Source organism: Ochlerotatus camptorhynchus, unplaced genomic scaffold (assembly GCF_037179485.1).
Source record: "Ochlerotatus camptorhynchus isolate MF236.1 unplaced genomic scaffold, CSIRO-AGI_Acam_v1.1 ptg000401l, whole genome shotgun sequence".
In the NCBI taxonomy this organism is placed as follows: domain Eukaryota; kingdom Metazoa; phylum Arthropoda; class Insecta; order Diptera; family Culicidae; genus Ochlerotatus; species Ochlerotatus camptorhynchus.
The window spans coordinates 3,844,544-3,858,134 of NW_027040887.1; the positions used below are offsets into that span (position 1 = coordinate 3,844,544).

Below are 13,591 nucleotides of genomic sequence, written 5' to 3' on the forward strand. Positions count from 1 at the left end.
GTCCCTAATACAGCAGCTTGTAGTTCTAAACGAGGTATTGACATTATTTTCGTGGGAGCAACCTTTGATTTGGCAGCAACAATCGTTACATCAATGCCGTCTTTGCTTACTGTTCTCATATATATAACAGTAGCGAAAGCGTTCAGTGAGGCGTCGCAAAAAACATGAAGTTCTCGACGTATCACGCCTTTAAAATAAGAGTAACATCTTGGGATTTTTATCTTAGATAGGGAAGACAATCTATTAATCCAGGTTTGCCAAGTCTTATTTATGTCATCGGGAATTTTATCATCCCAGTCTATACCACGTCGCCATAAATCTTGCATTATTATTTTAGATTCGATTGTTATATGTGCGATTAACCCAAGAGGATCATACACACTCATAATAAAAGACAACACTTGTCTTTTTGTCGGTTCCAACATTACTAAATTGGGAATGTTGATTTTAAATGTAAGTTTATCGTTTTGCGTGTCCCAATACATACCCAGGACCTTTTCATATACATTTTCGTTATCATCCAGTTTCACTTCCTTTATTGGAGAGATTCTATCATTTGGTAATTGCTTCAAGCAGGACTTCGAATTTGATATAAAATTCCTTATTCGGAAGTTAGCTTTATCATGTATCTGAATGATGTCTGATACAGTTTTTACAGCTTCTTTTACTTCGTTGAAGCTGTCTAAATAATCATCTACATAGTGATTTTTAATTATAGCCTCAACTGCTTTAGGTCTTTCATTCATTCATTCTTGACAAATTGCATACAAGCTGGTGAGCAAGTAGCTCCAAAGGTCATTACTTGCATTTCATAGATGTCCAATCTTGTATTAGGTTGCTTTCGAGATACCATTCTTTGTGATTCTCGATCTTCTTTTCTGATTTTCACCTGATGGAAGGCCTCCTGAATATCCCCGGTTATTGCTATTGGACCTTCTCTAAATCTCATCTTTATATCAAGAGCTGACTCTGTCATGTCAGGTCCTGCTAATAATTGTGAATTTAAAGAAACTCCATCAATCTTAGTTGCCGCATCAAATACCATTCTTGGTTTAGGCGGTTGTTTACTTTGGTTGATAGTTATAAAATGAGGTATGTAAAAGGTTCTCGCAGTATCAATCATATACTCATCAGGACTTAACTTTTTAAGATATCCTTTCCTTACATACTCATCAATTTGTATACTATACCATTCTTTTAAAGAAGAATCCTTCTCTAATTTCTTTTCTAATAACAGAAAGCGATTCAGAGCCGTAGAAAAACTATTTGGAAATTCGACCTTATCATTTTTCCACAAGAGGCCGATTTCGTAACCCTTATCAGTTGGTTTCCATGTTTCTTGCATAATTTTTAGAGCGCGTTCGTCTAATTTTGATATTAATTCGCTCTGAGGTACCTTTACGCCAAAGGCTTCTGTAGAGAAGTAATCTGCCATTATCTCCTTCATTGTTTTTTCTTCTTCATTCACCTCATTCATTACAAACACATGATTTTTGTTTTCGGTGTTATTTCGGCTGGTACCGAATATAACCCATCCCAACTTTGTTTTCTTGGCAATAGGTTCAGAAAATCCACCCGATCTTTCTTCAATACCCTTAAAGAGATATGCATGTGGTAATCCTAATAATATCGTTGGGACTGCCTTATCGTAAGATTGCAGTTCTATTCCCTTTAGATATGGGAACTGTTCTTGTATTTGTTTTGAATCAATAGATTGCATGGGTAAAGCCAGTTCATTAATTGTACGTAAATCCTTAAGCAAAAACGATTTCCCGTTTTCACCTTTTATATGTACTTGAACGGTCATACTCTTAGTTTCTTCTTGGACCTCTCCGTTTGTCCAAGCTATAGTCATAGGCTTATTAAATCCTGAAATATTCAATCGTTCAACTACGCTATTATGAATTAAGCTTACCGATGAACCTGAATCGAAAAATACGTGAGTTTTTAAACTGTCTTTTCCGTTGTTCAAAGTAACAGGCAAAATTTGATAATACACCATGTTGTGTTTTTGTACGTGACAGTTTACTTTGTCAGACGCAATAGTGGTTTCAGAACTTTTCCTTAATTTTTCTTTTTTATCAGTTCTTGGATGTAGCAATCGATTATGTTTACTGGTACATCCGTCAATATTGCATGGTCGTGCTACTCTACAATTCTTTAATAGATGATTTGGATTGCAACATGAAAAACAAAGTTTCTTCTTCATTATAAACTGTCTTCTTTCTTCGGAAGACAATCCTCTAAATTCATTGCATCCTGTTAATCGGTGATTTTGTCCACACTTAAGGCACTTAGGATACCCTGTACTGTGGTAGTTCACTCTATCGGGTCTTTCCAATCTGGAAAACTTTTCATTTTTAATCCCCTTATCAGCTATCAACATTGTAGCCAGTTTTTCTTGGGGCTTTAACCATTCATAGAAATCACATAGTGTTGGAGCGATAAATGGATTTAATATAGTTGACAATGTCTTATTTTCATTTACATGCATCAACCATTGTTGATGCAGCCCATTGGGTAATTTTCCCGCCAGATCTCTAATTAATCTTTGATCATTTAGATATTCCTTATGATCAAGACACGTCATATTAATTACCAAATTCCCAATTGCAGAGATGAAATCCACCATTGTTTTTGGGGTTTCAAAACGAGGATTTCTAGTTGCAAGAACCTCTTGCAATAATCCAGAATAAACCAATTCTACACTTCCAAATTGGTCCTCTAATTTTCGTATTATCAAATCCACATTATCGGAGTCGAGAAGAAGTGCGCTAACCGCGCGCAATGCATCTCCTTTTAGACTTTTCTGTATACGGTGTAAATTTTCAAGGTCCGAAAAATTTCCCCGCTGTGTGGTTTCGAGGTATGTTTTTTTAAATCTTGGCCAAGCTTTGAAGTTTCCATCAAAATATGGCAACTCCAGTAATGACTGTCTTAAAATGTATTTTTCCGTTGTGTTTTGTCCGCTAGCATTGATACCATTAATTTTTTTAATGATCGCTTCGAAAGCTTCTACTTGGCTATCTGCATTAGTCTTGTATTCTTTCCTGTTTTGAAGAGTTTGTATTTGCTCTTCCTGTGTAGCCAAATAGACTCTAATCTTAGTACATTTTGTACATGTCCAAGGCTCTTTTTTCTTCGGTATGTGATCTAATCCTACACAGGTCAGGTGGAACCAGCGATCGCAATCGTCGCAGGCCACCATGTTATCACTGTCGTCTTTCTCAAAACAAAGACGACAGTGTCCGTTTTTATTAACAACAAATTTTTCACTCATCTTGTTTTTTTTTTTTTTTTAATTTATAAATTTCTACCTGATAATATAATAGCGTCAACTCTGATTTTACTCACACTTTAATTTGAACTTTGTTGATATTAATGGCCTAACAGCTCGCCATTGGTCTGCTCCTTGCCACTGGACGTCCTTCTAGGATTTCGGTTGGCCTATAGCTTTTGTGATATTTTCGGCCTTCAGCCGTGGGAGTCCGGATTTGATGAACTTGTAGCCTTGTTGCTTGTGGTCTGCTTCTGGCCTTCAGCCGTGGGAAAGTGCGGCGTTTTATTACTCTGGCTTGAGCTACTTCTTTGTGGCGTGGTGTAAAGTGAATTTGCTAATATGTTGCCGGAACACTTTTTCTTTATCGGTACCGCGCCACAAGGTCACTGGAAACGCCTTGCTTACACAATACACTCCCTTTGGAAGGGGTTCATTTAGCCACTTTTTATATTTCTTTACTTTTTTTAATTTTGCAACCTGAATGTCGATTTCGTTGAAATACTCGACCAATTCATCAATTTCTTTTTGCAAATCGTTCATGTCCACTTCCACCGATGTCCGGATTTTCTGAAACTTTTCAGATCACTTGGCTATAAGCCTACTTGGCTTTGACGAGCCCAAATGTTCGCACTATCTGACCTTTGTCAGATTTGCACTTTGGCTCAACGGCCCACTTAAAACGCCAACTTTGCGGTTCTTTGCAGTCAGATTTCGACTGACTGCTATTTGGCTTAACGCCACACTATTTGGCACAAAGGCCCACTGGAACTGCCAACTTGCGGTTCTTTACAGTCAGATTTCGACTGACTGCTATTTGGCTTAACGCCACACTATTTGGCACAAAGGCCCACTGGAACTGCCAACTTGCGGTTCTTTACAGTCAGATTTCGACTGACTGCTATTTGGCTTAACGCCACACTATTTGGCACAAAGGCCCACTGGAACTGCCAACTTGCGGTTCTTTACAGTCAGATTTCGACTGACTGCTATTTGGCTTAACGCCACACTATTTGGCACAAAGGCCCACTGGAACTGCCAACTTGCGGTTCTTTACAGTCAGATTTCGACTGACTGCTATTTGGCTTAACGCCACACTATTTGGCACAAAGGCCCACTGGAACTGCCAACTTGCGGTTCTTTACAGTCAGATTTCGACTGACTGCTATTTGGCTTAACGCCACACTATTTGGCACAAAGGCCCACTGGAACTGCCAACTTGCGGTTCTTTACAGTCAGATTTCGACTGACTGCTATTTGGCTTAACGCCACACTATTTGGCACAAAGGCCCACTGGAACTGCCAACTTGCGGTTCTTTACAGTCAGATTTCGACTGACTGCTATTTGGCTTAACGCCACACTTTGTCAGATTGACACTTTGGCTCAACGGCCCACTTAAACCGCCAACTTTGCGGTTCTTTGCAGTCAGATTTCGACTGACTGCTATTTGGCTTAACGCCACACTTTGTCAGATTGACACTTTGGCTCAACGGCCCACTTAAACCGCCAACTTTGCGGTTCTTTGCAGTCAGATTTCGACTGACTGCTATTTGGCTTAACGCCACACTTTGTCAGATTGACACTTTGGCTCAACGGCCCACTTAAACCGCCAACTTTGCGGTTCTTTGCAGTCAGATTTCGACTGACTGGAAGTTCGCGGGCTCAAAACGTCGGAAAACGTCCTCCAAGATTCCTCTCTGGAGCCACCATGAAATGTCGCCGCCAAAAGCTACTTTCTTCTCCGGTTAGGGAGAGTCTTTCGCTTTCAGGTCAGACACTGTTTCTCGATTCTAGGAGCTACTTTTTTCCCCGGTTAAGGAGAGAAGTTTTCACTTCTAGGCCGAAAGTTCTTTCGGATTCAAAAAAGAGAAGAATCTGGAGTAACCTATGAAACTTCATTTTATTCAACAAAATTGTACAAAGTGATCTTACAGCTACGTGTTGCATTAGCAACTTATAATTATGTAAAACTTTTACTTGGTTCGTCCAGGGTTTTACATATCCCTTTCAATACCGGACTTTTGACCTAATTTTGCCTATTCTATTAGCTAGGATTTCGATCGCCCTTGAAAGGGTAAATTTGTGTTATTTGGATCTTATATACTATGCCCTCTCAGATCTGGGATTTCTCAGGTTATCTTGTAAGTTTATTTCTTTTTGTAACTCAGATATGATATGGCTCTACAAATAAGAATGAGACATTTGTAACGTTTAAACATTATAATTATATCCTTCGTTAAGGATAAACAGAGAGGGAAAGCTAAACGTAACCTAGATGCGCAAGCATGCCATGCGTGGGCGTGTTTATCCTACTTGAACGCAGAAACGTTCCTAAGTAAATACTGCAGTTAGATTATGTAAAACGAGCTCTCGCTCCTTTTGCCCTACTTTTCATTTCATATTCTTGGCCTTGGTATCAACGTCAGCTAGGGCTATGCAAACGGGATGCAACTATGTGGTTATCTTATGGTTTTGGTTTTAAATTAATTGCCTCGCGGTAACACCATGAAAGCTAGCGATTTGCATTTGTATGATTAAAACCCTGCTAAATATGTCAAACATTGCTATCACTATGAGATTATATGTGTTTACTTGGAAATAGGAATAACTTTTCGGTCATCAAAACAAAACTTTATTTTTCTCGGATTGATGCGAATGTTACTTACGACATAATGAAAATTTGCTCTTGAATGATTATGGTTATGGTAGTCAGTAAGGTCCATTAATCGTTTTGTATTATCGCTCAACTTTACGTGGAATATATCGCGAACTGATAATTATTAATTTACAGGCAACCAATTAATTATATGATTTGAGTAGTAGCTATACTGAAGATCCGAGAGATGTCGCCCCTTCAGTGGTAGGAAAATCTTTTTTGCAGTATGGAGAATATCAGAAAATCCACGATTTGTGACTTAACATGCTTTCACAGAAGGAAACAAATAAACGAGTGTTTACCTTATAACCTTAGTAATGTACTCGTGCAATTTTTGTGCATCTAAAACTGCCCATAAAGACGGTAATGAATAAAAACTGAAAATGTTCATGCATTTTCAAATGGTTTCCTAACAATCCCATACATTCGAAAGTGACTGGCCCTCTGGATGTGGATGATATAAAAAACAACAAAACATGATTAATTCGCGATATATTCCACATAAAGTTGATCGATGTTACAAAACCATTCATGGGCCTTACTGACTACCATAACCATAACCATTAATGTTCTCAAACCATAAGTAAAAACGTTCTAATATAGTTCTCGTTCCGAAAATGTATGGAGAAAACAAGAATTTGAAATGGTAATGGTTCTTAACAACCCATTATTTGTAAGGTCCGCTTCCTAAAAACCATAATACATAAGGTTAAAACTTTATCACACAAACGTTCATGTAAGGTTCCAAAACCATTTCAGTTAAAGTTAAGGAGGGATTATAAACAATTTATAACCATTATCGGTAAGGTCAATTTATGGTTCGCGTTTATGCGGGAAATCTACCCAAGAAAAAAACGACTAAGTCCACGTCGAGGTCCACGTAAATAGTTTCAAATTTCTATTCTTACACACTTTAGGAATTTGACTTGGATGTCTGTTCTCTGTCACTGAACTGTCAACAGATTGAGGTTAACCCCGACGGTGCAAAACCTACACGGAACCGTAAAATTACCCAAAATCAAGTTCTTTTCACTCATCTCCCTTGTTCCGTTCAATAAGCTAATTTTCAGTAAACCGCTTATAGTAGTTTACATTTGACTACCAAAAATTAAGTTAAATTGACTCAAATTTGAGAATATCTCATATACTCACTAGTAGCTTATTGAACGATAGTCATGAGAAAGTCGAATCTCTCGTTCCGTTTTTGACAACAACAAGAAGTGAGAGTGGGATGCAAAACTCAAAATTACCCAAAATTAAGTAAAAAGTAGAAGGATCTGTGCCTAGGGGCACGAACGGAAGCTTGACGTAGGACCGCTAGTGGACGGAACAAATGTGAACATTTAGTTCTTTTAATTGATCAATCATCAATTATCTTAACTCTTACCGTTTTTTATTTGTAGGCGTATCAAATTTGTAGTATTTATTTCAAAGAGAAACTTGATGAAGAGAATCCAAGGGACTGTCATCTTGAGTATTTTCAATTCATCTACCCGATTTTAAAAGGTGTATTTTGATTTTTTTGTTATTTATGAATTTTTAAGTTTTGTGCATTTTGGTATTAAAGAGCATTCAATTCACCCCTCACAGGATTTCCTTCCGAATTAAATTAATGGGGCGGGGCGGAAAGTATCGTTTGAGCAGAATATGTAAAAAAAAGGAGGGACTTCGAGAGATTGAACTCGTGAGAGCTAATTTTCTCACAAATTTGATTTTATTGGCTTTCTGGGGACTGAATATACACCCAAAGCGAATTATTCCCACTTCTCTCAAATTCTATATGGATTTTTAACACTTCCTACCAGCGTGTTCTGGAAAATGGTCGGACGATGATTAATCTCACTAATACATACATTCGGGCCTACAATTCCACACCTTCTATAGAGACCAGGTTGAGCCTTGATAGCTAGCTACTTGCGGGAACTGATGACCTTGACAAATGTCCAAATAATACTATTAAAAAAATTATGGTGGTCCTGAAAAGGACCGTTTTGTAATGATGGTTGATCAATTCTGAGCTGGGTGTTCAACACGGATGAGGCTGTCGAGCTGTATGTCGTTTGGAGCGAGGGTGACACGCTTGGCATAGATAACCAACCCGCAGCGACTCACGATCGGAGGCGAATGCCACTTCGACTTGTTTCGTCTACTTACTACTCTCTGACGACTGTGCTGGGGTAGCAGCATATGCATGTAGGTAATTGCAGTGCTAACATTTGAAAACGGCACAAAAGCCATTTGTAAACAAATGGTTTGTGGGCCCTTTACTCACTACTTGAAGTACACCCACGCGACACAACAGCAACATCGGGTAGGGGAAATTTTCCCCTTCCTGACGATGCTGTTGGTTTGCGTGGGCCTTCTTCGGGTAGCGAGTAAAGGGCCCACAAACCATTTGTTTACAAATGGCTTTTGCGCCGTTTTCAAATGTTAGCACTGATTGGTGGATTTGTTAGTTAATTCGACGCTTTTGGACAATGCTGGACATTTACCAGTTTTTCAATAGTTTTCATTCGGAAGCGTTGTTATCTATGCGTAGCCATATTTCTGATCGATTGGTGATAAAATTATTGAAATTGGACCAGGGGCAGCTGAGTTATTAACTTTCAAAATCTTTCTTAATTTGTTACATGTTCCATTTTCGGTTTTCACAAAGTGTACCCCCATGTAGAAATCAAAGACGTAGTCCTAACGTCAAAAGAACTTAAATTTAGGGTAATTTTTTTTCTCTGTGTAATTTAAATGGTTGGCAGAGTGTGACGTCAAACAAATTCACTGGGCCTCACTTGTTTACCTCTCATTGGAAGTCAGTCAGTAAACTGTTTACACTGAAAACAGTCCCATGGTAACCACTACTATTTCGTAGGTTAAAAATGAAAACAAAATACCACTAAATTTCGGTAGAACGAATATTGTATTTGAAATGAATACAACTGTTGTTGATGTTACCATGCTGCGTCAAAAACGTTGGCGTAGTACGGTGAACCATTCTTCTAGTATAAACAAAAACAAAAATGATTGCATCAACTACAACGTAAATTATTGTTGTAGTAAACGAAATTTCAGTTAATTCTACTACCATTGAGAACAGTATTGTTAACCATATTTATGTAGTAATTTCTACTGTAAAAATAAAATTGCATTGATTTGAGACTTTCGACCTCTTTGTAGATTCCAATCAAATAAAAAATTTCATAATTTATTTATTTTGAAATACTCTGCACAACATACACACACTAAATGGTCCTGGTTGAGCAATGGTTGTGATTTGATCCAGAGATTTAGCAGGATTGCAGGAAGGCGGTGCCGGTCAGATCACGACGCTTTTATCAAAGTGCATGTTTGTGTCCGTTATTCCATATGGTTCAAAGCCTGTCAAAAATCTAATGTTAAAAATTATATATTTAATAATAGTTACTGATTACCAATTGACATAAACAGATGAATCAAGCTCCTGATCGAGAAAATTCTGCTGTTCCGGTATTTCGTCTGCTTCCACATAAATAAACCTTCATTAACTTAAAATTGTTTACCTTTAATGAGTTTTACCTCCACAACAACAATGATTCCAGGAATGATCCAATAGTTCAACTTTAGCTGCCACTTTTATCTGCAACCTGAAAAATACCCGCTGATACGCACTTGTCGAATGAGTTTTTTTTTTTAAATGGCGATCATGCAATAATCTGTGATTACCACGGTTAGCAGAGCAGTGAAATAGTAATGGTTTTGTTTTCCAACCAAACAGCATTTCTGTTGATGTTACCATATTCTCAAGGTAACATGATAAATTTGAAGTATTTTTTAACCATGAATGTTATTAATAATACTACATGAAATTCTATGGGGAGCATAGTAAATAAGTTAAAAACATAATAGAATTGAAATAAACATCGGTTGATTTTACTATGAGCTGTCATGGTATAATTAAACACATTTCAATGGTACGTGATACCATACTATTTTTATCAGTGTACGTGACCTTGGAAGTTGGCATACACATATCTGCATTCGCCCTATTCAGATAACACTTCTGAAATTTGTTAGTTTGACAGAACCACCAGCACCAAATTTTCGGAGTACACTGGAAATGTACTGGACTTGTCAAGTTGCCCCCGGGTTGGCATACACCGGCATAGATCCGTCCTCAAATTGGAAATTGGCATACAAAATCATATGATTTTTGTTTTGGTTCAAAAGTGCGGCTACACATCCAATGGTGAAAATTTCTGATCTTCAATCTGGGCAGATTTTTTGTCAATAGTTGATTTAAGGGTGAACATGATTTTTAAACGGCTAATGATATCGGCAGCGAGAAGAAGTTTTTCGTCCGGTGTAAGCTACGTTCAAGGCCAATCGCCAGCACCAAAACTACGCGAATATTTCTACTACATCGATCATGAAGGAATGGTAAGCCACTCGAAATGCATAAACAAGCAGATCGTCTGACAAGTGTGGACCAGACTCGCATTATCCTAATACTGGACCCCAACGTCCTAACGAAACCTTTGATTAATAGATAAAATATCCTCGAGCTAAGAACAGACAGAAAAAAGTAATTCTGTCGGTAAGCATCGAAAAACAATGCCAGTTTTTCAGATACGATAGTATATGATTAGGCAATTCTCGTCACACTTACGAAGACCTGAATATAATTCACTTCTTGTCGTATTCCAGATATACGCCGAATATAGAAAATACGTGTTAAAAATATTTAAAATTCATATTCCACTACCAGCTCTTCTTGGATGATGCCCGAATCAAAAACTTCACATCCTGCTTCAAGGAGAAGAAATTCCTGGAATTTTTCTTCAAGCGACTGCGCCTGAACGATGGCGACCGCTACCGAGAGCACTTTCCCTTCGTATCGCCCTGCGGTCGCGAACGGAACTACATCCGCTGCGATGACGTTCCCGTTGTGTTCACCCACGTTTTTCGGGATGCGGGTAGGTTTTGATAGATTGAGATACTATATCGAATTTATGTAATGATTGCATGTTGAAAATTCGCAGAAGGCATAGAACGGCTGGCATTCGCCCACGCGGGAGATCTACTGAACGTACCATGGGAGCCCAACCGGATCTGTATGTTTCCGCTCAGTGGACGCGTGTACCATCCGGCACCGGAACGGTACGGCTCGGTGGGTTTGATCCGTTCCAAATTGGCCATCGAGCTGAGCAGGCATTTTACCTTCCTCAATGGTGAAGAACAACCGCCAACGCATTTCACGTGGAATTCGATAAAGCACAAACTGGATAGCGAATGGTGGAAAAGTACCTACATCAACCAACGGGGTGAAACGTTAGAGTAACACACAAACAGGGATTATTTGTGATAAATTAGACATTAACTGGTAGGAAGAAAAAAGTTTGTTTCGTTACAGTTTATTGGTCTTCTTTCTTCGCACTTGCTTGTTTCATGTACGCTTGATAATCGAACGGTTCCCGTGCCTTGGCGAAGCTAACCAGGTCCGTCGGGTCCTTCTTCGTTGCATTGGTCATGAAGGCATTACTCCGTGAAGGTCCCTCATAAGGTGCAAATGTGTTCAACGATTGCTGTATCTCATTTACGAAAACCTTCTGATTTTTCTTTTGAAGCTTCTTCTCGTAATCTTTCTGTTTGCGACGTTTGGATTTCTTCTTAGTTTTCACCACCGAAGGTGGTGGTGCAGCAGCAGGACGTTTGTGCTTGAATTTCTCCCTGGAAGTGATGCGTTGGACGCTGTTCCAATGAGGAAAAGTGCACGGTAGAAGCGTGTGTTCGCGATGCAGTTGAGTTATCACAGATGTGTCGATAGGAATCCACTGGTACGATTCCAAGGCTGGTTGTACGTATTCGACGTTAGAATACAGCTCTCCCAGATCGATGGATGAACCCACTGTGCTGGTCATGTTATCGCTGGAGAGGATCATGATGGTTTCTTTGTTTTTGATATCGTGGTGCATTATGTGCTCTCCAGGAGGGAAATTCAACAGGAGCTTCAGTGTTTGCCAGAGGTTTGTAATGAGATTTGCTGGTTCGATGTCGTACGTTCGTTTCAACGCCTCTTCGATGTCCTTCAGTTCCAGATAATGGTGTGAGAGGATGGCATGAGTGACCACGTTGATCCGAAGCCGAAGTGTCCTGGAATTGGGCCTAAGGAATTGACGAACCCATTCTCGAATCAATTCACTCTTGGTCATCTGCTCAGCACCGAACTCTGCTTGATATTCCAGTTTGATCGATATATTTATGTAGAATTTCATCTTACGCAGAGATTCGTAGCAATCCATTCGGGATCTTATCAGGAACCTATACTGATCATCTCCATCCTGTAGTTTCCATAATTGAAGACGGCTGTTTCGATGAGGATGATATTGCGTTTTAGATTTCGCATCGATCAAACGAAGATACTCATCGAACTCTACCACTTTGTAGTCGATTTCTTTGGAGCATTTGGCATCTCGTTCCTCCGTTTTCTTATCCAAACCATGGGTTGCCTCTTTTTTGGTAATCGACATGAAGCTTCTCACTAGATACTTGTGCGCTTTTACGTTTCTCGCGTGCGTGGACATTTTCGTTGCGGGAAACTTCTTCCCAATAAGAATTACATTTCGATGCTCAACCGTCTCAATTCGCAAAGGCACCATCCATTGCTCGTCCATATTGCTTGCACAGTCCAACAGATGACAAAGTGTCCCCGAATCGATTACGAACCTCACGTCTTCGTCTTGCTTCAGTACTGTATCAACCTGAACAGCATCATTCATCGGCATCGAAAAATGTTGATCCTTGAAAAAATTGTCCAAAACTCGTTTGTTTCGCTTCAGAGTTTTACACTGTAGCAAATTCTCGGTGAAAATATTCCTCACAACTCCATGCTCCACCACATTTTCGGACACGGGCTCAAATTGCACATTTTGTTCATGGCTTTTGTAGTTTAGCCACATTACTGCCGTACTCAATATATATGTTCTACTGGAGATCTCGCTCAACATATTGCCGGCCTTTCCCTTCCAGATAGCAACGACTAAATCGTCCAAATCCTTCTCGATCGTGCTTTTCCTACAGACCAAGTGATTGTTGAAGTAATTCTTGACAAAGCTTGCATATAGCAAAGGCTCCTTGCCCAGTTTCTTCTTCAGGGCGTAATACTTGTGTAAAGCTTCCCGATCCTCGGCACTCTCAAACCCGAGTCTCATGTTCTTTCTGTTCAAAACCATCAAGCAGTGCTGGTGTTCGGCCCTCGTCAGCATGGACCCACTGGGAAAGCTATCGTACAATCTCATACCCTTGGTTGTATCGATATCCAGCTGCCTTACTTCCATGCCGGTTCGCGGATCTACTGGGTATTCCAAGGCCACCGCATTGTCATCCCGGAACGTATCGTTCAGTTGGTGCACCGCATCGACTTCGTTAATGTGCAGATTGAAGATGTCCTCTTCGTATTGGGAAAAATCGACGGAAAAGTACTCCAGCAATCGCTGTTCGCTACGCCGGTTCTGTTTGGACCTACGGTTGGGTGAGATTTATTATTAACTGGTGAAATAAGAGTGATAAATGAATGGAAAATTACCATTCTAAATTCCGGTATGCGTCCATGGTGCAGCGCGCACCGTTTGATGTTTTTGTTTCTGTTGCACTTGGCATACAAAGGCAGCAAGCTCGAGAACCTTCA

General features: G+C 39.5%; 2 protein-coding genes across 2 annotated transcripts; one reads left to right on the forward strand and one right to left on the reverse strand.

Annotated features, from left to right (window-relative positions):
- The first annotated feature begins 10,144 nt into the window (after nt 1-10,144).
- LOC135710705 (UPF0598 protein CG30010-like) lies at nt 10,145-11,245 on the forward strand. The gene is made up of 3 exons (XM_065233351.1): nt 10,145-10,344; nt 10,673-10,880; nt 10,947-11,245. Exons 1-3 carry the CDS (start codon nt 10,216-10,218, stop codon nt 11,243-11,245), a joined length of 636 nt encoding a protein of 211 aa, XP_065089423.1. The 5' UTR covers nt 10,145-10,215.
- Nucleotides 11,246-11,308: 63 nt separating this feature from the next.
- On the reverse strand, nt 11,309-13,529 carry LOC135710706 (uncharacterized). The gene is made up of 2 exons (XM_065233352.1): nt 13,490-13,529; nt 11,309-13,425 (listed from the first exon to the last, which is right to left on the reverse strand). The coding sequence occupies exons 1-2, from the start codon at nt 13,513-13,515 to the stop codon at nt 11,319-11,321; spliced, it is 2,133 nt and encodes a 710-aa protein (XP_065089424.1). The 5' UTR covers nt 13,516-13,529; the 3' UTR covers nt 11,309-11,318.
- Nucleotides 13,530-13,591: the final 62 nt, after the last annotated feature.